Source organism: Callospermophilus lateralis, chromosome 14 (assembly GCF_048772815.1).
Source record: "Callospermophilus lateralis isolate mCalLat2 chromosome 14, mCalLat2.hap1, whole genome shotgun sequence".
Lineage (NCBI taxonomy): Eukaryota > Metazoa > Chordata > Mammalia > Rodentia > Sciuridae > Callospermophilus > Callospermophilus lateralis.
The window spans coordinates 5,565,480-5,592,318 of NC_135318.1; the positions used below are offsets into that span (position 1 = coordinate 5,565,480).

The 26,839-nt window shown below is 40.1% G+C and overlaps 1 protein-coding gene across 2 annotated transcripts in view; it reads right to left on the bottom strand.

Annotated features, from left to right (window-relative positions):
• Mboat2 (membrane bound glycerophospholipid O-acyltransferase 2) overlaps window positions 1-26,839 on the bottom strand; it is a 133,886-nt gene that overhangs the window by 38,288 nt on the left and 68,759 nt on the right. The window contains exon 4 of one of the 2 annotated variants that reach the window (XM_076833189.2): window positions 2,549-2,644. The exons of the other annotated variant lie outside the window; for it this stretch is intronic. Within the exon in view, the coding sequence (XP_076689304.1) occupies window positions 2,549-2,644 (96 nt within the window). The remainder of the gene's footprint in view (window positions 1-2,548; window positions 2,645-26,839) is intronic. 2 annotated transcript variants of the gene reach the window in all.

A 26,839-nucleotide genomic window follows, 5' to 3' on the forward strand; every position in this document is an offset into this window, starting at 1 on the left:
GGTTTGATTCTCAGCACCACAAGTAAACAAAAAGTAAAGGTCCACTGACAACTACAATAGTATTTTTTTAAAAAAAGTTCCTCTTATCTAATTAATTTTTTAAACATATCCTGAATTGTATGTGTACATACCTTGTGCAAAGACACCACCTGCCCCATCAACTTAGAAGAAGTTGCCAGAGAGCCTGAAGGAGGTGAAAATACAAGAAACAAAGGGCCTGGTCCCCTAAGTTATTGTGTGGAATGGAAGCACCATCCTCAGTGAACTGTAACGTGAATGAGAAGTAAAGTCCATAACTTCCACTGAAGTTATGTGACTGTGTAACAGCAGGTAGCCTATCACTAGCTAATACGGTGAGATGTTAGGTGGAGGACTAGAGAATGAAAAGAGTTTGGAGCAGCAGATGAGAGAAATGAAAAGGGTAATGACTAATTTCAAACTGAAGAAAAGGTAGTAAGGGTCTCTCTGGACTGGTCACACAAAGCTGTATTAGCATCAACCCACTTGGTTGTATGATCAATTCAATGGATTATACTAAATTACTTTTATATCTGGTGGTTTTAAAAAATAAAGAAAAGACTTCTTAATGAAATATGTAGAATCCTAAAATATTAACTAGTAAAACCTTAAGTGGGGTTGAAGCAAGACTGGGAGACCTAGAACCTCAGTGGCTTAGCTCCTTATCCTCTTGCACTGCCTGCAGAACTTACCACGGAGTCCTAGGACTCCAGGGGTTGAAAAGTAATGATTGCACGGCACTGTCAGCTTAGTTGCTGATGTTAACATTTCTATTTTCAACATTCGTAAACTAAATTAGTTGAGAAAATTCTTTTTGTTTCTATTTTATATTAAATGCCTAATTTATTTCTCATTTATTACAATGCAAGTATTCAAAGCTATGAATTCACCTCTCGATTCAGTTTGTCTGCATGGTTCATGTTTCCCTATTTGGGTTTTTCCCTTTCCTATTGTATTTTCTACTTTTTCCCTTAAGTATTATTTCTAATTCAATTAAATATTTATTACCATTGTGTGCTACTACACTAAGGATATAAGATGAACAAGGGCAACATGATCACTATTCTTAGGTTAATTTTTGCAGTGACTGTGAAACTTTTTAAATACTTCCTAACTTCATTACACTATGATAACAACATGTGACAACATGTGATTCTGTTTAGGAGCTCAATTTCTACTTATCTATTCATTCATCCATATACATATGTGTATATACTCACATATATACACACACACACACACATGTGTATACACACACACACACACACACACGGAAACTAAAGACGGACCCCAAGGGTGCTCTACCACTGAGCTACATACCCAGCCCCTTTTTGGGACAGGGTTTCACTGAGCTGCTCAGGCTGTCCTTGAGCTTGCCATCCTCCTATCTCAGCTTCCAGAGCTGGGATTACACCCATGGCCACTGCACCCAGCCACAGCTCAATTTCTTCGAGAACACCTACTACTCACTCGTAAGAAGATTTACAGTCTGCTTTCCTTTTCTGCGATCTAGGTATGCATCTCAATTTTACTCATTTTGAGTGAAATTTCTAGTTAGTTGGTTTAATTGGTTTTTATGGCATCCTTTATGGCATCCTTCTGTTTTCACTTGGTTTTGTTTCTCAAGCAACCTACTTTCATTCAAGACTACTTTTATATCTGTACAGTAAACCCACTTGGTCTCTTTAGGGAGAAAAAGATGGGTCATCTTCTGTTTCACAGAAGTGATTTTTTTTTTCATCAATTTGGGCCCATTTTTTTTCTCCAGAAGTATTATAACCTGTTTTGTCTAATTTGTTTCCAATTTACTTTTTCTTAATTGGATCTATTACTGATTATTGTGCTGTCCAATGACTCAAGACTGACCTAGCATTTTCTGTATGCTGTCCAAGGAGAAAGCTGTAGAGCCCGACATAAAGAACACTGATGTTTAAAATCTCCCCCTCCCCACCTGGCCCACTGTGTATGAAGACACCCCTGTGTAGAAGGGGGAGTGAATCAGGAGACAAGGGCTTGTGCAGCAGGGTGTCTTAACAGAAACTCCAACAGCTACTAGAACAGGACAGACCTAACTGGCCAGGGAGGGAATGAACCCCCTCTGCAGCAATGGAAGCCTGAAGTCACCTCCACTATTGTTGAAACTATTGTCAGATAAGTGGAGTGGAGATAGTGAGAAAGGGAGAGGGGGTAAGGAGGTGAGCGGGTGGGGGAGGGAGAGGGCAAGCAGCAAGAATATGGGTTCCAGGGGGCTAAATTTCCAGAATCATTAATTATTGCTGAAATCTCTATCAGAATTAGAAAATGCTTTCAATATCAGGATGTTATGTAAGAAATTAAATTGTTATATATTTAGAATAATATTTTGTGACATAAAGTATTATAAAGAAACCAACTATGATAAGAAAAATTCTAAATTCAAAAAGGAATTTTGAACTCAAATGTTTGATAGTTTTTCACTGGAACTAGTAAATGCAACTATATTTTATTTTATTTTAACCAAGAGTTACAAAAGATAAAGTTTTAATCTTACCCTGAAAAATCAGCAGAATATTGTCCATAATCAAAGATATAGACTCTAGTGATTTGGCACACTGTGAGGTATCCCAAAGCAAACACAAAACAGTATCTGGAAAAAAAAAGAAAAAAGAAAAGCCAGATTAATAATGATAAAAAGTCATTTAAAGAGTATATTTTAAAGTAATTCATTAATTAAATGATATGGTTGAATGATTAAATCTTACTAGATCTACTCTCAAATAATGGGCCCAAGAGCACTCTGCCAGGAAGCTATATGCCTAGCCCTACTTTTGTTGAGACAGTGTCTCACTAAGTGACAAAGGTTGGTCTTGAATTTGTGACTGTCCTGCCTCAGGCTCCTAGGTTGCTGGGAGTACAGGCTGGTTACAGGCAGTTGCAGGTAGCTCAAGTAACTTCATAAATTAAGAAAATTCTTCCCTAGTTATCTGCTTTGGTTTACTTGGCTACATCTTCAATGGTAAATGCAATCAATTACTGCCTTTATTCATTTACTTGTGAAAGACATCCACACATCAAGTTACATATTTGAAAGTTATAATTACGAGCATTAAATTGTAATTATTGACATCTGCTGTGTCTACTGATTCTTATATTCTAGAAAACAAAATTTAGCACAAAAAACTTGGCTCAGATATACATTAAAACAAATTCTTAACAGGAGTCTAAAAATGTCCTCAGTAATCTAAAATCATAATCATACATCTTTGGTGTGGGTTAGGTGGCATTTAGCCACATTTAGATGTATGAACACTTAGTGACGTTCACCAACTTAAGACATCTGGGTTGGAGTTATAATAAACAGTATGAAAAATAATTCACATATCAATAGAAAAGAGCAGGAACATATTTTAGAATATATAACACTATACAGTGCAATAAAATCATGAGTCTACAATGTGAGGAAGATCTGCCTTCACTCCACACTATGACAATGGACTACAGAATAAAACAAAATATATACCAAACAGGAACTGTGGCCAAATATTCAAATATTCTCAATTCAGGAAGAACCTTCTAAACATATACAATACAGAGAAATGAAAATGAAAAGTAATGTATTTGACTAAACCAAAAGCTTCTCATGTAGGCAATTCAGGTGATTTTATGAAACTGTTTTTTTTTTTTTCCAAACTTTGAACAAGGACAAAGGGAGGTCAATTTCCTAATTCAAATGCTGTACGAAGTTAACAAACCATGATCATTACACCTCACAATCATTACACCTGTGTGCACATGTGATCACCACGCGCTCACAAACCAAACTTAAAATAATTTCTAGAAACCACTCATTTCCTAGTCACAACATCTCTCATCATAAGTTTTCTGCAAGTTTGCCTGCTTCCCCACAACAGGACAGTCTATTTCTCCGTCCACCTCAGTCTGGGCCAGTCTTCTAACCACACTGACCAGATTATATGAAACATACTGTGAATTCCACACATGGCCCCTAATTGTCCTGGCAGTTGCTACTTCTTGTTCTTTTGGTGGTTAGCTGTCGTGAGAGAAAAGTGACGCTCCTGAGACCACTGCATGTGGGGGTTCTGCAGCGTGAGACTGTGGAGAAGGGTAAGGGGGGCAGACACCAGGCAGGGGGCCTCCAGCCATCAGGCAGTGAGTGAATAAGCCAATGGCACAGGAGAAAGAGAGGACCATTCAGCTGACCTTCCCGAGCCACAGAAACACAGCAAAACAAGTCACTATTTTAAAGCCACTGTGCTCTGATCTAGTGACATCATTAAAACAGACTGTGAAGCACTTTGGAAATGGGGTGCTTCTGTAACAAAAACATGAAACGCAGCACAGGTTTGGGGACTGGGTTGTGCTTAGAGGCAGAAAAGCCCCAGGAGATGTGGGCTTAGGCAGGAAGGCCAGAGAGGGAGCTGGCCGGAGCCAGAGCAAGGCTAAGCAGGCAGCTGCGAAGCAGAGAACAGGAAGCACACCTAAGGTTAACATTAGCCGGCTTCTTTCAGATGCCATCGAAAGGTACGGACCCAGACAGAAAGTAAAATGAGTGTTCAGGTTTTAATGAGGATATACAAAAACAGGAAGGCCCTTCTAGTCAGCAAAATGTTCTTAGTCAAGGTAAAGATGAAGTCAAGTGTCATCTCCAATGATCCCTCAGCAAGACTTAAAAGGCACACCTTCACAGAAGTTCTCCAGTAAAAGCTAGTTTCTAACAATCTCCAGGGCATGGCTTGTCAACCATCTGTTACAAAAGGAAGTCCCCCGCCAACCACTTTTATTTACTTTTCATTACTTTAAACCCCCAGACAGTATGGCACCATGCATCAGAGATTCCTTTTCAAGCGGCCTTAGCATTTCAAAGGGTGACTTTGGAATTTGGCATGAACCACACCACAGGCATGAGTTCTCTTTGCCCAGATAACTCTGGTTTTGTCCGGCTGGTCACTGAGAGTCACTGTGTTTTTCTTTAAGCATATTTCTTGCCCAAGTATAATTCCTAAACACCTTCAGTATTAGGAAGAGCTCTGTGCTCTTTGGTTCCAGAATTCCTTGCTTACAGACAGCAAAAATGGCCTTGCACCTCAGCCTTCCATACCTGCCCATGAGAAGTCCCGTTCCCAGCAGGCTTCTGCAGGCTCCAAGATGGCAGAAGAAGGAAAAAGAAAGGCATTCAAGAACCCAAGTATATTGTTGTTATTGGACACTCTGACTTTCAGACCATGGTGGCAAGGAGATTGACTTAAAGAGGTTTATGAGTGTGGTTTCTGTCTAAAGTAATAGATTGTAATTAGAAGCACAGGAAGCCCACAAGGTTTTTTAAAGGCATTATAAATAGTTCAAAACAAAAAGAGAGGGGCTGGGGTTATAGCTCAGCGGTACAGAGCTTGCCTCGCATTTGTGAAGTACTGGGTTCGATCCTCAGCACCACGTAAAAAATAAATAAACAAAATAAATAAAGATAGATAGATAGATAGATAGAGAGAGAGAGAGAGAGAAGAGAAAGATAGATTTGGGTCCCCAATTTTCAACTGGTAGGTAGTAGACTAGGAGAGCTTTTCAACTGTAAAGCAGGTTAATTTTTATGAAAAAGGAAGAAATTCACATCTGTCTGGACTTCACAATTGCTCTGGACCACAGACTGATGGGGCCTTCCATTCCCACCTTCTTTGAACAGAAGCATCTTCTGCAGTTATCTACCACTGTTCACCGCTGAACGCCAGGTGTTTGAGAGGCAAAACCTCCCTCTTCAACTCCTCCATGGAGAACTCTACTTGAGGTCCCATCCCAGAGAGGCTCATTCATACTAGATCTGACTTGGATGGGAAGTCAGAGCACATGAGCCTGATGCTGCGATGAGACGAGACCCTGAGGATTCTGGGAAGACAGCGAGTGTCCTTTTCTCATGGTATATATGTGGACTATGGAGACTGTCTCTGAAGACTGCTGCCACCCATGACAACCCCCCTGTTGCACACGCTGCTCTTGGGATAAAGAGCAGAAACATAATTCTCTTCTTCTTTAACCTATGCGGGACTCAATTACTTGGTTTACCCACAGAATACAGTGGGCATTTAGTTTCTGAAATCTTAAGGCTACATCATAGGAAGGCTTGCAGGTTTAGCTCTGGTCTTCCTGAAAGGCTGGCCCTGAGTGCTCTCTCTGAGCCTTGGCACCAGAGGTGAGAGGGCTGAGGCCACATGCAGAGGCCACAAGGAAGTGCCAGTCAACAGTTCAGCTGATCACCAACTGCTCAGCCAATATCAGCTCAGACACACAAGGAAACCATGGTGGATATGAAGCAGTCAAGCTTTCAAATGACTGTGGCCTTGGCCAACATTTACAGCAGCCACATAAGACCCCAAGCAAAATATCCACCGAAGCCTAGCTGATACACACAACCAAGGAAAACCATAACTGTCATTAAAATAATCAGCTATCTCAGAGAAGCGTATTTTATGATTCTATGAGGACTAGTTTTTTATATATATATATTAGGAAAAAGGAAGGAATATTGTGTGTGTGTATAAAATCACAGTGATACATCAAAGGAAACAATAGATTAGAAGGGCATTTATGAAGATTCAAATATATTTCAACACAAAACTTTTAGTAAACTAAGGGAAAAAGTCACTTCCTTAACATTAAAAAAAAAAAGTCTACCTAAACATTCAGTATCTAGCCCACGAGGGGAGCAGGAGACAGGTGCTGGTGTAAGGAAGAACACGTATGTCAGCACAGCTCCAGCCCCACTCAGGTGGACGACGCAGGAAACATGGAAGTCCACTCTACTGAAACTGGTCTCTAAATTTAGCATCGCAATCCTAATCAAAATTCCAACGATACTTTTGGTGGGGCCAGACTAGCTGATTTCCAAGGTCCTCCGGAAAACTAAATAAACATAAACCAAGTAAGACTTGCCCTAGCCCAGCAGATAAGAGAATATGCCATGGTGATTTATAATGTAGTATTGTTTCAAAAATAGATCAAAAGATTGAGCAAACGGGAGAAAGTTCAGAAAAAGACTCATTGTAAAATGGAGAGCCTGTTTATTATAATGCTGGCACATTTAATTAGTGGGGAGATGGATGAGGTTAAATGAGGTTAAAAAATTAGCTCATATTTCAGAAAGTTTCCCAGTTCACAGCATGCACAAATGTAAAAACAATCCAGTATGATTATGGAAGACCCAAGTGTTAAAACCTTAAAAAGTAAAATAATAAGAAACAAAAAAAATCCTCAAAATCCTACCGTGGAAATAACTTTGTAAGCACAACAAAAATCACAATTGCCTGAACATTAGTCTGACATATATTATTACATAAACATAGAAACTTACAGATGACAAGGACAAAAGATTAAATATGTAACAAAAATTATTTACTATCTATAGGTTAATGTTTTTAACAAATCCTGAAAGTCAATGTGAAATAGTAAGAATTTAAGTAAAAAATGGATGACAACATAAAGAGAAAAATTATAGAAGAAAAAACTAACCACCAGTTCCTTTAGAAAAATAAATGAAACTCAGGACAGGAATAAAAGTAAAAGCCTGGAAATGCATATTAGGATGAAAATATCTGTCCAACAAAGGACTAGCAAGTTAAAGTACACACCATCCCCGCTGGCTGGGGAAGACAGGCTACTCCAACACAGCTAGTGGACACCACTGGAACAGCCTCTTCTGGGCAGGCGATTCTGCTGAACACATTAGAATGTGTACATGTTCTCTGAAGTGCCAATTTCATTTTCTTATTTCACTTAATACACTTACAACAAAGTTTACTTACAAAGATGTAATGGTGGAAATACTACATGTCTGCTGCTGAGAATTGCTTTAAAACTTTGCATTTATGAACTTAAAGTTAGTGGTTTTAAATCTTATCTAAGTGGAAGTACTTACACCAAGAATTTGGCAAAAGTCCAGAAGCATTCTATGGATGTCAACTGGCTGTGTAAAATTTATAGTAAAGAGCATTACACATTTTATCTGTAAATTATGTGGAAAAAATCCACTAAATTTATAATTATATAATAAATTCATGTATACCACTATCCCCCAGTATCCCCCACAGACAACAAAATCCAGCTTCTCCAGTCTCTTATATAAAATGGATTTGCATATAACCCACACTCATCTTCCTGTGCACTTTAAATCCCCTCTATCTTATTTATAATACCTAGTACAATATAAATGTTATATAAATTGCTGCTACTCTGTGTTGTTTAGGGAATAATAACAAGGAATAGAGTCGGTACATGTTCAGTACAAATGCATTTTTTCCAAATATTTTCTATTCATAGTTGGTTGAACCCACAGATGTGGGGCTCACACATGCAAAAGCCCAACTGTGTACTTTTACATATATTTTTCCTCAAAAGTCAGTTGTTAACTGATTAATTACTAGGCACATGTGATTGCTGAGCTCTTGAAACTGAGATCTGTTATAATTAGAAAATATGCCCCAGATTCTGAAGACCAATAATAAAAACAAAATTAAAATATCTAATAATTTTTATTGACTGCACTTTAAAAATGGTAATGTTTTGGATATACTGGGTAAAATAAAACATATTACTAAAATAAACAATGTATTTCTTTGCAGTTTTTTAAACTATGAGTACTAGAAAATTTAAAATTGGCTCGTACTACACTTCCACCACAGAGGCTAGGTGTTCTTGAAAAGGGGAGCAAGACAGCCAGCATGGATCTTCCCACTTTTATCTTTCTTTGGGCCCTGCACATGGATGTGACAGTTGCCCCAGCAACGCCCTGCATGCATGAGGACGGCACAGCAGAACCAGAAACCTGGTCTCTGGAAAACCCTAATTCCAGAAAAAATTATAGGTGGAGAGCTTCTTTTCTATTCTTTGCAACTGATAAAGAGCACATCAAATTTTGTTATCTTTTGAGAAAGATTGCAAGAAGGATGTTGGGCAAAGCTTTGATTCTTTAAGTTCATACATCAGCAGAAAAAGCAGATGTATTAGCCAATATGCACATGAGCATTTTAAGTGCTATGGTCCAAGTATGAACTTCACTGAACATCTTCAAAAAATAATATGCACATGCAAATAAGACCTGGACAAACCTGAGCTGGATTTAGACAACAGCCTGGTTTTCTCCTCCTAATAGGCAGATGCCCGATGAGTCCATCCCACCAACTCTGACACCACCAGTGCCCTCACCCTCCTGACCTCTGTGTCCTCACCCTCCTGACAACTGACAGGAAGCTTAGATCTGGTCAGTGAGACATGATGCACAGATCCTGGGCAATTCTCACTCTGAACATGGGGCATCTGCTACTGTCTGTCATATGAGAATATAGCAGCCACTTCCACTGATAAGGGGAGAGCGCTTAAGGAATACCCAATGTGCTGGGATGGCAAAATACAAAATTAAGCAGAATATGCATTTTTGATGCTCTCATCAATCCTAAATTAGCTAAAACGAATTGTCCTGCCTCAAAACTTCTAGTTTTGAGAGGTGATACTTTCTACAGTTTACACCACAGTACCACTGACATGGTATTCTTGCTCTGTGTAGCTAAAAGTGTTCCAATTCAATTATTGCTAATATCAAAATTAAGTCAACAGCAAATGAAAAGTTCCAGAACAGAACATTTTTTTAATTCATGAAAAAATACACATGTTGAATTACTGCTTTGCTTCAAAAGCTAAAATGATACTTCTTACAGCTGTTCATTTAGGTATCAGACACAACCAAAATTGTTCAGGAAAAAACAAGGTGCTCAGGGAATTAATGAACTCAAAACGCTGAGGACACAGAAGAATTCTTCCCAAGCAAGGAAAACAGGTAACATCATCCAAAGATTTTGCATTCTGATGGGACATGGGCTGGGGATGCAGCTCAGGGTAGAGCTCTCACCAAAAGTCCAGACAAAACCCTGAGGTTCAGTCCCAATACCGAATAAACAAATACATAAATGATGGGGGGGGGGGATAAAAAATTAACAATAAATACTTGTTTTATTGTGCTGAAGTCAAATTAAACAGTTTACTTTTTGAGATTCTCAAGCTTATATACCAACCTTTTTGTTTTGCCTGTGTGATCTTTAAAAAGTTGTTATCCTGCAGGTGGGGATGTGGCTCAGTGGTAGAGTGCCTGCCTAGCATGCACAAGGCCCTGGGTTCCATCCCCAGCACTGCAAACAAAAACAAACAAACAAAAACAACAAAAATACTATAATTTAAAAAAAAAAAGCTAAATTGACTTCATCAAAATATAAAGGTTCTGCTTTTCCAAAAAAATTCAGAACTTATCTCCCTGGCAAAGGACAGAGGTCCACAATACAGAAAGAATTATAAGAAGAAAAGTCCAGCAGTAAAAGATTTGAATAAAATATCTGCCAAGAGATGCACAATTAGTCAATCAGCACAAGAAAGATGCACGCCTCATCACTAATCATCAGAGAAATCAGGTGGCAGGAAAGATAAGACCAATACCACGGGACAGTGAAATGTACTCTCACACTTTGGTAGCAGGCATAAAGTGTTATGACCACTCTGGAAAGTTTGTCAATCTCTTATATGATTAAAATACTTTTATCTTTTGCCCTAACAATTCCTTTTCCAAATAAAAACATATCCACAAAAGACTCGTATAAGAATGTTCTATGAGTTTTATTCCTAATAGCCCAGATTTTGAAATAACTGAAATGTCCATTGATAGGAATAAAGATACATGAATTGTGGTACATCCAGATAATGAAATGCTACTCGACAACAAAGAGGAACAAACTTTTAATAAACACAACATGAATGAATTTATTTAACATTAAGTTAAAAAAAAGAAAAGAAAAGAAAGCTAGACACAAAAGACCAGACTTTGATTCAGATTATTTGAAATTCTAGAGCGGGCAGAACTATGGTGATAACTGATCACTGTCTGCAGGGAGCAGGGGTTGGCTGTACAGGGGATAGAGCAAGTTTTGGGGATGAGTGAAAAGCCTGAGGGGTGACGATCTACACATCTATCCAGATTCACGGAACAGATATACTTTAGTAAAGTATATCTAAATAAAGTAGATTAAAAATTATTTGGAAACAATCAAATTTTATAGAATCCCTTTGCAGATTCCTTCTCATCCTGGGGCCCCAGGATCCAGTTTCTTTCTTTTCTCCATTTATACTCATCTTCCCAGGATTTCATCTATCCCATCATTTAAAATACCCGCTCAATAAGGATAGCTCCCAAATTCTATATGTCTAACTGGACATGTCTACTGATGCCCAAACTCAAAGCAACAAACTACGTAACTTCTCTACTTGGTTGACTAATGAGTATCTCAAACTAGAAGCTTCCCACTGTCTTGGTAAAGGGATCATTCTTTTACCCAACTGCTCTGCCCCAAATACTAAAGTCATCTTAATATATCTTTATGACTTATCATCCCATGCCCAATCTTCAAAGCTATTTTCCTATCTCACATCAAATATGACTCAAACCCAAGTCTACCTTCAAAATTCACCCTGGACCAAATAGTTTCTACTTAAGCTCATCCAGGCTAGGATCATCATCACAATGCCCCGACTAGTCTACCTGTCTTCTCACCCCTAGACTGCGGTTCACAGAGCATGTAGGTGCTCAAAACTTCTAACAGCTATCCACCACACTAGAATAAAATCCATGTTTCTTAAGAATAGACCAGGGACTGGGGATGTGGCTCAAGCCGTAGTGTGCTCGCCTGGCATGCGTGCGGCCTGGGTTCCATCCTCAGCACCACATTCAAAGATGTTGTGTTCGCCGATAACTAAAAAATAAATATTAAAAAAAAAACAGAATGGTCCAGGATGGGGCTGGGGTTGTGGCTCAGTGGTAGAACGCTTCTTCATACTTGTGAGTCACTGGGTTCAATCCTCAGCACCACGTAAAAATAAATAAATAAAATATGAAGGTACTGTGTCCATCTACAACTAAAAAAAAAAGAATGGTCTGGAATCCAGGTTTTTTGGTTTTTTGTTTGTTTTCTTTGGGGGGGGGGGCTGGGGATTAAACTCAGGGACACTCAACCACTGAGACACATCCTAGCCCTATTTTATACACACACACATATATAAGTTGTTAACATATACATACACACACACACACACTTTTTTTTTAGTTATTAATAGACCTTTATTTTATTTATTTATATGTGGTGCTGAAATTGAACCCAGGGCCTCACACATTCTAGGCAAGCACTCTACCACTGAGCTACAACCCCAGCCCTATTTTGTATTTTATTTAAAGACAGGGTCTCATTTAATTGCTTAGTGTCTTACGATTGCTGAGACTGTTTTTGAACTCGAAATCCTCCTGTCTCAGCCTCCCAAACCATTGGGATTATAGGTGTGAGCCAGTGTACCTGGCCACGTTTTTTTTTTTTTTCTTTGATTTTTATGGAAGAATGATACACATTTACATGTGTATATTTTGAGACCAGTAAAACAAGAAATCTATTGGTGCTTAGAGAAGCTCAGCAACACTCAAAGTACCGATCTGTTGAGAGCCACAGCCGAAGGGGCTCCAGCAAACTTTCAGACTACCAGCTGATGATTGGCTCACAGCAGCCCCAGCAACATCTAGCAACATCTAGCTGATTGGCTCCTCTGCGGTGATGCTCATTGGGCCTAAAACCTTTCTATCACCAGAGGGCTTAAGTGTCCAACCAACAGCACCACCTCTACAGGAGACTGCTACTAACACCTTTCTATCACCAGAGGGCGTAAGTGTCCAACTGACAAGGCCACGTCCATATGCTGAGAGGCCCCCAAACCCCGCAGTGGATAGTTCAGATCCTGAGACAGGATCTCAAGTATTAACATGCCCTGTATTTGAGGTAGGAGGGCAGCGAATTTACCATACTTTAAATTTCAAAACAGTGAAGCAGCTAAAAGAGGCTGTAATAACCTATGGTCCTCAAGCACCCTTCACTGTAAGCTTGGTCGAATCCATTACCAACTTGAACATGACGCCAGCAGATTGGGCTAATATGTGTAAAGCTGTGCTAAATGGAGGACAATACCTGTTATGGAAGGTTGCCAATGAGGAATTTTGCAAGGAGACGGCTAGGCGAAATGCAGCAGCTGGTTATCCTCAGAGAAATCTAGATATGTTGTTAGGAAAGGGACCTTATGAGGATCAGCAGCAACAAATTGCATATGATCCTGGTGTATATTTACAAATTGCTGTAGATGCAGTTAAGGCATGGAAGACTTTACAAGGACATGGAGGTTTACAAGGTCAATTATCTAAGATAATACAAGGAACTAATGAATCTTATGCTGAATTTGTAGATAGGCTTATTCAAACAGCCACCAGAGTTTTTGGGAATACAGAACAAGCAATGCCATTAATAAAACAACTGGCTTATGACCAAGCGAATCGTTGGTGCAGAGATATCATTAGACCATGGAAACATGAAGATTTAAACACATATATTAAATTATGTAGAGACATTAATGAACAAGAGCAAGTCATGGCAGCTGCAGTAAAACAGGCTTTAGATGCCAGAGACATTAATGAACAAGGGAAAATTGTGGCAGCTGCAGTAAAACAGGCTTTAGATGCCAGAGACATTAATGAACAAGGGCAAATTGTGGCAGCTGCAGTAAAACAGGCTTTAGATTCCAGGCCAAGAACATGCTACAATTGTGAACAAACAGGACATTTTAAAAGGAATTGCCCCATAGGAGGAGGGTTTAACAAAACTAGGTATCAAAGGAGTAGAATACCGGGTATTTGCCCACGATGCCGTAGAGGGAGACATTGGGCTAATGAATGCCGTTCTCAAACCACCATAGAGGGTACTCCATTATCAAAAAACGAACAAGGACCAAGTGTTTATCCACGATATCGTGGAGAAAGGTACTGGGCTCCATTGCCAAAAAATGGACAGGGGGGCCCAATGCTCCGGGGCCCAAAACCACAAATATACGGAGCACTGGAGGAACCCAGCAACCCCATCAGGGTAGTGCCCAGGACACATTGTCCATCAGATCCCTCATCAGACAAACCAGAGGGAGCGCAGGGTTGGACATCTGCGCCTCCGCCAGATCAGTACTAACTCCAGAGATGGGAGTTCAAATCATTCCCACAGGGGTGAAAGGACCTCTTCCCAAAGGAACAGTAGGCTTATTATTGGGACGCAGCTCTTCTACTCTAAAAGGACTTATGATAAGTCCTGGGGTAATTGATCCCGATTATGAAGGTGAAATAAAAATTATAGCCAGTTCTCCAAATGGTATATCAGTAATTTCACCAGGAGATAGAATAGCACAGTTACTAATAATACCAAGCCTACATGATAAATTTTCCAGTCGTGCTATAGAAAGAGGTTCCAAGGGATTAGGCTCCACAGGTGTAGATTGGGATATGCTGTCTTTAAATTTAGATTCTCGCCCCATGCTAAAACTAAATATTCAAGGACATGAATTTAATGGGCTACTGGATACAGGTGCAGACCTTAGCATCATCTCTCGTCTAGAATGGCCAAAACATTGGCCATTACAACAAGCCACTCAAACGCTTCGAGGCCTAGGAGTGGCGACTAATCCCCATAGAAGTGCAATGGTATTAGATTGGAAGGATCCTGAAGGATGTGAAGGAACTATACAGCCATATGTATTGGATTATCTTCCTATAAATTTATGGGGACGAGATGTCCTAGATCAATTAGGTTTGACATTAACAAATAACATCAACAAAAATGCACCCACTATTATGACTAGACAAGGTTTTAGGAAAGGAAAAAGATTAGGAAAACAAGAACAAGGTATAGCAGCACCAATACAAATAGATCAAGGAACAGACAGACATGGGTTGGATTTTCAGAAAGGGCCACTGAGACAATAAAAATTACTTGGAAATCAGAAAGACCAGTATGGGTTCCTCAGTGGCCCCTGACTAAAGAAAAGATACTAGCAGCCCATGATCTGGTCAAACAACAATTAGCAGAAGGACATATACAACCTTCTGTATCTCCCCATAATACTCCCATTTTTGTCATCAAAAAGAAATCTGGTAAATGGAGATTATTGCAAGATTTAAGAGCCATTAATAATGAGATGGTTATTATGGGACCTGCTCAATCGGGGATTCCTCAATTGTCTGCTTTGCCAAAAACTTGGTATGTTTTAGTTATAGATATTAAAGATTGTTTTTTTTCAATTCCAATTCATCCTGAGGATAGTCCACGTTTTGCATTTACTATCCCTGCACTGAATCATGAAGGTCCTGATCAGAGATATGAATGGAAAGTACTCCCTCAAGGGATGGCTAACAGCCCAACTATGTGTCAAATTTATGTTGACAAAGCAATCCAGCCACTTAGAAATCAAAATCCTGAACTACAAATATTTCACTATATGGATGATGTATTATTAGCACACAAAGCTAAAAACACATTGCTAGACTGTTATGCCACATTTACAAACTTATTAAAAAATTATAATCTAGAGATAGCAATAGATAAAGTACAATTAAATTTTCCAATTAATTATTTAGGAGTTCTATTATCCTCAACCATGGTCCGTCCACCAAAAATTCAAATACGAGTAGATCAACTCAAATCACTTAATGACTTTCAAAAGTTATTAGGAGACATAAATTGGATAAGGCCTTATCTAGGTATACCAACGGGAGAGTTGGGACCTTTATTTGATATCCTAAAAGGTCCATCAGATCCAAATTCACCCCGAATGTTAACGCCTGAAGCAAGAAAGGCATTAAAAATCATTGAAACATATATGGAAAATATGCATTTGGATAGAATTGATATAAGTTTGCCTTTATTATTTATTGTACTGCCAACAAAAAATATTCCTACAGGAGTATTTTGGCAAGAAGGCCCATTATTATGGATACATTTATCTTATTCTCCTAACACTATTCTTACTAGGTATCCTGAGGCTGTAGGACAATTAATACTCAAAGGAATAAAAGCAGCAAAGGGAGTGTTTGGAATTTCTCCCAATAAAATTATTACTCCATATACTATGAATCAAATTGATGAGTTAGCTAATGAGTTAAATACTTGGGCAATAATCATGTGCAAATCTAATGTTTCATTTGATAACCACTTACCATCTAATCCTTTATTGTCTTTTTGGTCATCGCATCCTGTAATTTTTCCAAAAATGACAAGAAAAACACCTATCGGGAATGCTCCAAATATATTCACTGATGGATCAAATAATGGTACAGCAGCAATAGTTACACCTGATCGAACTTTTACATTTTTAGTACCCAAACAATCAGCTCAAAAGGTAGAGCTTAAGGCAGTATTACAGGCTTTTGTGATGTTTAAAAATTCTGTATTTAATTTATTTTCCGATAGTCAGTATATAGTTAATGCTATAGTATCCCTTGAAGATGCTGGTAGGATTTCCCCTTCCTCTACTATTTTCTCTTTGTTTTCCACTATACAAAGTCTAATCTGGGACAGAAAAGATCCATTCTTTATAGGACATATCAGGGCACATACAGGATTGCCTGGAGCCCTTAGTTTGGGCAACGATTTAGCAGATAAAACTACACATGACATACATATTTTCTCTACACTAGAAGAAGCTATAAATTTTCATAAAAAGTTCCATGTCAATGCTAATACTTTACAAAAGCGTTTTAAAATAACTAAGGAACAAGCTAGACAAATAATAAAACAATGTCAAAATTGTGTGACCTTTTTACCACAAGTTAATCTTGGAGTCAATCCTAAAGGATTGATACCTAACCATATTTGGCAGATGGACGTCACACACTTGCCAGAATTTGGAAAATTAAAATATTTGCATGTTACAGTTGATACTTCTTCTGGATTTTTGATGGGCTCCCTTCATGCCGGAGAAAAAACTAAAGATGTTATAGCTCATTGCTTACAAAATTTTGCCACTGTGGGCGTTCCAAAACAGTTAAAAACAGATAATGCCCCTGGTTATACTTCTACCTCTTTTAAACAATTTTGCTCATCATTTGGCATTACTCATATAACAGGAATCCCATACAATCCACAGGGACAAGGCATAGTTGAAAGAGCTCATCAAACTATTAAAATGTACTTATTAAAGCAAAAAGAAGGAATTGGGAAGGGGTATATATTCCCCAAAGATAAACTTAAAATAACCCTTTTTACTCTAAACTTTTTAAATTTGGATTCATCAGGGCTTAGTGCTGCGGAAAGGCATATGTGTCCAAAAAATGTACATAAGCCCAAGGTACTTTGGAAGGATATTCTAACAGGACAATGGAAAGGTCCTGACCCAGTAATTGTCTGGAGTCGGGGGTCTGTTTGTGTGTTTCCACAGGGAGAACAGCAGCCGATTTGGATTCCAGAGAGATTAACTAAGGTCCTGACCCAGTGATTGCCTGGAATCGGGGGTCTGTTTATGTGTTTCCACAGGGAGAACAGCAGCTGATTTGGATTCCAGACAGATTAACTAAAGCGATTTCTACAGACCAAAAAGAAGATGTGATATCCAGAACTCCAGTTTGGTTATTCTTACATCTGCGACAGAACCAGAATGCTTTTTTCAATATCTATTTTATTATTGCCCTTTCCCATATTTTTTTTTTTTTTTTGAGCTCATACAGACCTAGGTTAATGTTTTGCTGATCAGTTCTATTTTTTGACTATAGAGTTTTTAAACATTGCAATGGAGATTTCACCTGTAAAAAGTTATAAGGCCTTTACTATTATGTTATGTGTCGTATGTATTATGTGTGCACACTTGTGTTTTGTGTTTGAATGTACGTATGTCCATATGTCATATATGATGAGCGCTCATGAAAAAATGGATCCAAATAATTTTTTTTTTTTATTCACGTGATTTAAATGGTTTAATTTAAATTGGGTAAACAGCTGTTGAAGATTGTTTTAAAATGTGAACAAAAAAGGAGGTTAACAGATCTGTTTGTTTACTTTCACCTTTCCTTTTCATTATATTTAATAATTCTCTTAAAGATAATGTAAATTGTTAAGAAAATTGTTTTCTTTTAATGCCTTCTGGGACGTTACATAATTTTTTCTTCAGCCATTATTGCCAGAATTCCTATCTTCAGTGAAGACAATGTAAATTGTTAAGAAAATTGTTTTCTTTTAGTGCCTTCTGGAATGTTATATAATGTTATATAATTTTTCTTTAGCCATTATTGTCAGAATTCCTATCTTCATCCCAGTGCATGAAGACAAAGATAAAACCAATCTACAGCTTCTGCAATAGCCATCACTGAACTGCTTGCAGAACTTGCCTGGACTATGTATCACTTATATGCATTGTGAACTCACTTGTATGCATTGTGAACTATCTGTTGGTGCAGCAACTTCTGGTAGTGTTGGGGTATACATGCTGATGGTGTCATCGGTGGTACAATTTTTCCAAAAGGAGCCATCAACTGGCTTGGTGTATCTTCCTCCCTTCTGTTTGTCATGATCGTTCAGCTAAAATTTGGGGGCCAACAGAGGTGAGGCAAAGAACCTCACCCCCCCGCTGGTACGAAGACCTCTACACAGGTGTGGCTGTATACTGGACTGGTAGTCAATGACGGGTAAGATCCAATTACTATGGTACCAACCTAAGACAGGAGGCTGACGCCTTGAGGTCAGCTCATCCAATAACGGGTAAGGACCATATGTACTATTGGACAACCTAAGGCAGACACAGTCCCTAAGCCACATGCTTCTTGTTTAAACAGAGAGGGGGAGATGTTGAGAGCCACAGCCGAAGGGGCTCCAGCAAACTTTCAGACTACCAGCTGATGATTGGCTCACAGCAGCCCCAGCAACATCTAGCAACATCTAGCTGATTGGCTCCTCTGCGGTGATGCTCATTGGGCTGTTTCCCTGCCCTTTCAGACCACGGAGCTGCTCATTGGGGGACTTTTTTGGCTCCGCCCATGCGACCCAGCCAATCGGCCTCAAGAGCAGGAGGATTGTGGGAGGTTGGTTGTTGGGGTGTGTGGCTTGTGGGAAGCCAGTGGTGGCAGTTGGGCTCTGAGGGTTTTTTCCTGAGGAGCTGTTTTGTTTATCTTGTGTGGTTCTAAAAATAAAGTTAGTTTCTTTTGACAAGTGGCTCCTGAATTGTGCCCAGCCAGACTGCGGCACCGATCACTTGGGTAGACCACTGGAATCCCAGCAAGGATGGGGGAAGGTTAAGTTACCACAAGTGTCATCTCAAGTTAGGTACAATTTTCAATCAGTGTTGTTTTTACATTAAAATGGAATGGAGCAAAGTAATTAAAGACGATTTTGTTCTTGTTTAACTATTTCTTGCTATGCCATTCTGAGCCTTGCTTGTTTTCTCTCCCTTTCCTCCGTTTTTTGGGGACTACCAAGTGGAAACAGTGGTCTAGACAGAAAGGAAAGATCAGGTTCAAACTCCTAGGGGCTCACAGAAGCTCTAAAGACAGGGTCAGTCTAATGTGTGCTGTTATCTACAAGCCTCTCTCACCTCTCTCACCTCTCGGCATATCAACTTGCATCCTGTGTGTAACTCACCCAATCTAGCTAGACCATCTACTTCTTTTTGTTTATGTTTTGAGACAGGCTCTCACTATGTTGCCTAGGCTAATCTTGAACTCCTGGGCTCCAGGGATCCTCCTGCCTTCTCCTACTTGTGTAGCTAGAACTATAGGCACATGCCACAATGTCTGTCCTTTATTTTTTCTTTTTCTTTCTTTTTGTTTTGTTTTGCTTTTGGTACCAGGGTTTGATTCCAGAGACACTTCAACCACTGAGCCACATCCCCAGATCTTTTTTATATTTTATTCTGAGACAGATCTCACTGAATTGCTTAGGGCTAAGTTGCCAGGGCTGGCCTTGAACTTGTAGTCCTCCTGCCTCAGCCTCTTACGCCACTGGGATTACAGGTGTGCGCCAATGCACCTGAATGTCCTTTATTTCTTTTTTAAATATTTATTTTTTAGTTGTAATTGGACACAATACCTTTATTTTATTTTTTATTTATTTTTATGTGGTACTGAGGATCAAACCCAGAGCCTTGCACGTGCTAGGTAAGTGCTCCACCACTGAGCCACAATCCTAGCCCATTATTTCTTATCTATTTAAACAATAACAAACATAAACCTAAAACCTCAAATTAATACGGGGGTAAATATTGGGGTCGAAAATAAAGTGAAGACACATTAAAATTTAAAGATGCCAGGGGCTGGGGATGTGGCTCAAGCGGTAGCGCGCTCGCCTGGCATGCGTGCGGCCCGGGTTCGATCCTCAGCACCACATACAAAGATGTTGTGTCCGTCAAATACTAAAAAATAAATATTAAAAAATTCTCTCTCTCTCTCCCAATCTCTCACTCTTTCTTAAAAAAAAAAAAATTTAAAGATGCCACTAATCTGAGAGGTATTCAGCAAATAATTTACAGGATCTTAGTAATAATTAACTAGAAAAAATACCACACCCATGACATTAGTAGACATACAATTTACTAACATGCTAAATATAGACATGTATTTTTTAACCTTAAAATATAAGTCATGTTAGTGAAAATGTTAGACATAAAAAATGTGTTGACCCAAAAATGAATGGAATAAAGGAAACGAACCATGAATATCCTATTTGTGGGTATAGTTCAAAAGAGGATCTGAAGTCTAACAAAACCATCAGAGATCTAGATTGCTTAAAATTTACTCATGTATTTTATTGAAGAATTAATCATTAGTGAAGTTGGTCCACTTTCATGAAGTAATATGTGCAAGGCAATCTGAAGAATTATTTTTCCATGAGATAGCATCTGAATGTATGCTATTATTCTGAAGTCAGCATTCCAAAGTGAGCTTGTCTCTGCTATACTTTTATGAAAATTGTAGGTGCACAGAGTTTACCAGTCAAAGGGTAAAACCTGGCCAACCAGACAGGCTCCGTCTCTGCCGGTAACCGGCTCACCCCTGCAGGCAGGAGCTCGCTCTCCCAGCCAGAGGGCTGTTTCCTCCAGTGTTCAGCACTGGGCTTAGCCACGCCAACAGCCTGGCTCCTTGGCATCACTACCCTCTGTGAGTACTTGGAATTCCAGCCTCCCTGTGAGCTTACACTCCTTAAGTGGAATTTCAGAACATGGAATTTCAAAAGAAAGCAGAAATATTTGTGTTTACTCTGCTGTGATTACCTGAAAATAACAGAATTTCATCTTAAAACCACTACCAGAGTATCGAATTTCTAAACTCTTCTTGGTAATTCCCTGACTTTTAGTAACAATCCACTTGTATTTGATGGAATTTTTATAAATTTGAAATGGAACTCTTCTCACTCTTTGTGTGCAGGAATACATCCTAACAAACACTGTTTCTATTACATTATCGCAACTAATTACTAGCAGGTGGTAAATCAACTAACCAGCCATGTCATGTAGTCTATAAGGGCCAAGTTTCAAGGCCCTCCCACTGCTCCCACACTCAAACATACCCTCTTCACAGATACCCAGCAGTCAGTCTTTACAATTGAAGACAGCATTTCTCATCTTTTTCCTTAGAGTTGGTTTGTTAAAAATGTCACTTTGACACAATACACATGCCTTTTACAGGACTGAATAGAAAGAACAGCAAGATACAACCTGTCCACTTCAAGAACCTGCAATTGAATCAGACATCCAAAAAACTGTAGCAGCAATAGCAGGTTTTATGGGATTAGCTATCAAAATGCTACCACCCCGTCCGTCCCTATAATCCACTGTGTTCCATCCAGAATGTCTATCACGTTTTGTGATAAACTGGTTTCTCGCACATCCTCATCCTTCACTAGACTGAGCTCCTCCAAGAGCTCAGAAATCTCAGTTTCTGAGGGGCCAGCACTGAGTCTGGCCAACGGTGGGCCTTCTGTGAAGTCCACGGCATGGAACATGGGCCTGAACAGACACCTGGAAGGAAGAGGGCAGGGCAAAGATGAGCTCATGGCAGAACAGACCAGTGAGGAGATGGCACAGACTCCAGAAGTGCCCAAGCTCCTCCAGGATGGCAACATGGAGACTGCGTCACACAGTGCAAGAGACACAGAAAGAGTCTTCCCTGTCCGTGAAATGCTCCGAGCCACGAGTCGGCATATCATGTGGTACCACTGCAATATTTATCTAGCAAAAACTGGGGAAAACAACAGCAAACAAGTGGATTGGTAAGAAGGAGCTCAGAGCATTCTCTGAATGCACATGTAATTACTCTTCTGTGAGCATGAGAGAGCTCGCGAAGATTTCCATGTGACGATGTAATATGATGAAATAGTTTTTAGGAGACTATGGAGAATAATCCATAAAAGTGAACTGTAAGAGAAAGAGATTAGAAGCCAGGATAGCTCTGAAGCATAAGAAATGGGGATGGAGTAAAGATGAAGGACGTGCTGGTAGGAAAAAAAGCACTAAGGATTTCCAAGGGAACATATAAACATTTCAAAAACTAAGAACCAGTCAAGTTTTAAAATTTGGGTGTCTCAACACATAAGTTGAGGTCAGACCTGGAGTAAAGGTTGGCACTGGCTGGGGTGCTGGCTTGACCTCTTACTAGTAGAAGGACTTCAGACGAGTGGCCTGAATGGAGCCTCAGCCCTCTTCTCTTGTGGATTTGCACTCTCTTCCTAGATGAGTTCATTGAATTCCAAGGCCATCTGCCTTTACACTGAACTCCAGACCTGTCCAACTGATCCACCTAGACATTGCCACGAATGTCTAAGAAGGCTCCCAAACTTCACCTGGCCCAAAGGCTCTTGACCAATAATGTGTTTCTCCCTCCACCTTCTCACCTCCTTAATAACAGCAGGACTCACCAGCTGCTTGAGTCCAGAAAAGGCGATTCCCCCCTTCTCTTCATGCCCACACTCAGTGGTCAGTCCTCTTAGGGCTGCCTCTAAAACTGACCCTTCATCTCCACCTCTATCTCCAAAGAGGCCTTCCTACTTGAAGCCACCAGCATCTCTTGTCTATATGTTGGAGTATTCTCCTACTGGTATTTTTGCTACCATGCTCGCCCTCTAACTACACACAGTAGCAATAGTACTTTGACAAAAAACACCACCTTGCTTATAGCTCCCTGGAGGTTCCCACTGCACTGAAAACTACAATCTGGCCCAGCCCACCTCCTTGACTTCATCTTCACCACTGGGCACTTTGCTCACCAGGCCCAGGCTCACTATCCCTGCAAACACCCGACTCCTGAGAGTCCCACGAAAGCTATCCCATCTCCCAGAGTGCACTTTCTCTGGCTCCCGGGTAAGTTGACTCTTCCCCACTCAGATCTCAACCCTTCTACAAGACAGCCCTTCTAGGGTCCTAGCTAACCTCTCATGACACTTCACTGGCACCACTCTGAACTAACCCCATGTCCGAATTCCGCTGCCCACTGTCTGTCTCCACCATCTGAACACTGGCAGCAGTTCACCCCAATGCAGAGAACACACTGTGGCACAAAGCCGATATGGGGATGCTGACTGAGTGAATTCACAAATGTGCATCCAGAGTGTTTTAACCTTTACTTGAGAAAGTTAATTAACATCACAGAGACCCTCAAACAAAGAAGCAGGAAAAGCATACGACAGCAGGATGCAAAGCCAGGACTAGGGGGTCAGAGCAGCAGGAAAAGGGGTACAGACTGCTGCCAGGACTCTGCACTTCCGGCAGCTCAGTGAAAGAAGTGACAGGAAGCAACAAGGAAAGGAGCCTCCAGGACTGAACAGGACAAGTCTGGAATGCTGCTGGCTGAGTAAGATGGCGGAGGAAGGGGACATCCCCAAAGAGCATCAGAGAGTGGGGTGACCCTGCTTGTCTTCTGTGGCTAATGAGCACAGCAGTAACCTTTTTATTTCATGAAGGACACTTTCTGTATTCTCTTCCATCCATAAACCTCAATCTTTGTACCTACACAATAAACAAAGAACCTGCGACCTCCTGGAGCCTGTCACTACTGTATGAGGAAACTTATTTTGACTGAAGCATGTTTTAGTTACCTGCTCCTTCTCAGAACCTTCTGTCATGTATATCAAGAGACACATAAAACTCATATCTCTCAGATTTTAAAAATACTCTTATGTTAAAAAGTATGTGAAAGTTGTAGGTTAACCTGTATTTTAAGACCCAAGAAATAATACCATATCTTCAATGCTGGGCACTTTTAGGTACCAAAACTAAATATGAAAGGATAATATTTTGTTTGAGCCAGGAGTGATGGCACATGCCTTTAATCCCAGCAGCGCAGGAGACAGAAGCAGGAGAATCACAAGTTCAAAGCCAGCCTCAGCAATTTAGTGAGGTCCTGAGCAACTTAGACCCCATCTCAAAGTAACAAATAAAAAGAGCAAGGGATATGCCTCAGTGGTAAAGTCCCCCAGGTTCAATCCCCAGTACCCCCACTGCAAAAAAAGACAAGGGCTCCAACTCGAAGCAGACACCCTCCATGGTTCTGCCTGGCCTATACTGGAGAGCACCCACACACCTGCACTTCAGCCAAAGAGCAGGTTTGGGGGCCAGAAAAGCAGCTCTGTACAGTGCACACTACAGAAATACAGTGGTATGGGGCGGGGAAACGTGACCCTAGGGCCACATCTGGCTTTCCTCCTCAGTTCCGTGTAACCACGACCAACAGAGTGAAGAGAAATACCTAGTGAGAGAACAGACTTGTACAATTTGCATCTAATACCACTTAATTGATAAATAGATCTCAGTAGACTTTTCCCTGAATACAGACAGTAACACCAGGTTCTTGGATGTAGTGACCAAAACACACATTTGATTCCTTTCTAGAGATCTGCAGATAATCTTGTGCTCCTTAATAAAGACTGCTATTCCTTAGAAGTCAGTCGTGCTGAGTTACATGCCCTGCCTTGTCTGACCAGGTGTTCAGAGTGAGAACAAAGAGATCTCAAAGTTTTAAATACATAAAGTTGTAAAGGATTTTGTCTGTTCTTTTACAAACACTATTCATGAGAAAAGGCAAGAGGTTTAGCTGTATGCACTAAACCAGACATAAATAGTGATAGTGATGTATGAAGCCATTCTGTTCTTTCCTCTTCTTGTTTACAGATGACAAAAACATACCAAACCATTTACCTCTTGTTCAGTTCTTTCTTCACAAAATTCAACTTTTGCTCCCACACCTGGCTTAGTAACATAATTAAGACATTTAACTGTCATTTATGAAGAAAATTTCCAAAATTGACTCAAATATACAACAAAATTGGGTTTTGACTGTTGGTATTAAGCAAGATTACTTTGTCTTTCAGATTACGAAGAATAATATTATAGTTTACAACAACATTTAAGATTTCTTGATGTAGTTCAAAATATCATCCAACTAATAGTTCCCAATTCAGCTTTATCTAGTATCTCAAAAAATACTCAGGAACCAAAATTTAAAACTTTTAGTAACATCAATCATGCCTGACAATAATGATTGGGGCAACTGAGAAAGGCAATTATCCACAAAAACACACATCAAGATTTTACCTTATTCTTGGTGCTGCTAAAACCAGGACTCAAAAAAATGTTTTGAGAAAACTTCCTCTGACTCCCAACCACGCCCCAATTCCAAGGTCTACGGCCACCACAACCAGATGATAAAGCACCTGTATAATCCTTCAGAGTACATTTCAATAAGCAGTGTTCCTGCCCAGATCTCCCACTCCATAACCACACACACACACACACACACACACACACACACACACACACATCACTCATCTCTCTTCCATTATATTTCAGGAAAAGTATTTATAAAACATTTATGTAGAAAATTATGGTGGGGGTTCCCAAACAATTCTGTATAGTTCAAAAATAGACAACAATGCATGAGTTCTTTGCATTCCAAATTTTGGCTCATAATGCAAGTGGTCTGAGAAGGAGGAAGAGGAGGAAGATACCCCCGCAACTGATCAGGAGCCCAGCAGCTCAGATGGTGAGAAGTCAGGACTTGGAGGAAGGACACACATCAGTGTGCCCTCTGCAGGTATGACAGAATGGGCAGCTCATAAGCAGTTGCTGTATCTTAATTACCTACGACTGTCTGGTGAGGGTCTGAGGACACAATAAGAAACAAGACTTAGTCCTCATGTTCTTAAGAACAAAGTCTAGAAAGGGAAACGGACAGTCGTCAGGCACATGGCACACCTCTGCTGGGCCTCTGTTTCCTCTATTTCACCTAATTTGATACACATCTATTTTCACATCTTAGTATCTGTAAAATCAAGACGCCCTTCTCAACTGATGCCATGAAATCCTCTTTAGTGGACATGAAATAATGGTTTATCTGACAATAAATGGCATCTTCTATTTAATGAAATGCAGTATCTCATTCAGTTTTCATTACAATCCTACAAGGTAGACATTGTTCTTACTCCCAATTTAGAAATGAGAAAACTGAGGCCAGAGAAGCCCACTGTGCAGATGAACAAGGATGAGAAAGGTGTGGCTCTGGAGGCGGGACTGTCACCAGGGCCCCAGTGTCTGAGAACAGGTATGCACAACGCAGGTGAAGCACATCATACAGGGGCAGAGGCCACTCGTCCTACCTGGGAGAGGGGAAAAGTCTCCACCTCCAGGCCACAGTGGATAGGGCTGTGAAAGCCCTGCAGGAATTCATGCGGGGGCAGTGCTGCTTGCAAATACAAAGGAGCGAATGTGAAACAGTGGGGCATGTGTGTGTGGAGCGACAAACGGCTCATTATGGTGGGCAGTCTTGGCGGAGAGTGGAAAAGCAGGCGGGGCTGTCACAAGGGCACCATTAAGCAGCCACACCAGCAGGGACAATATGGGACTTGAAACAAGGAGGCAAAATCAGACAGACAGCAGAGCACAGGGAGGGTATCCAGGTGTGAATCAGGAAACAGCAGAC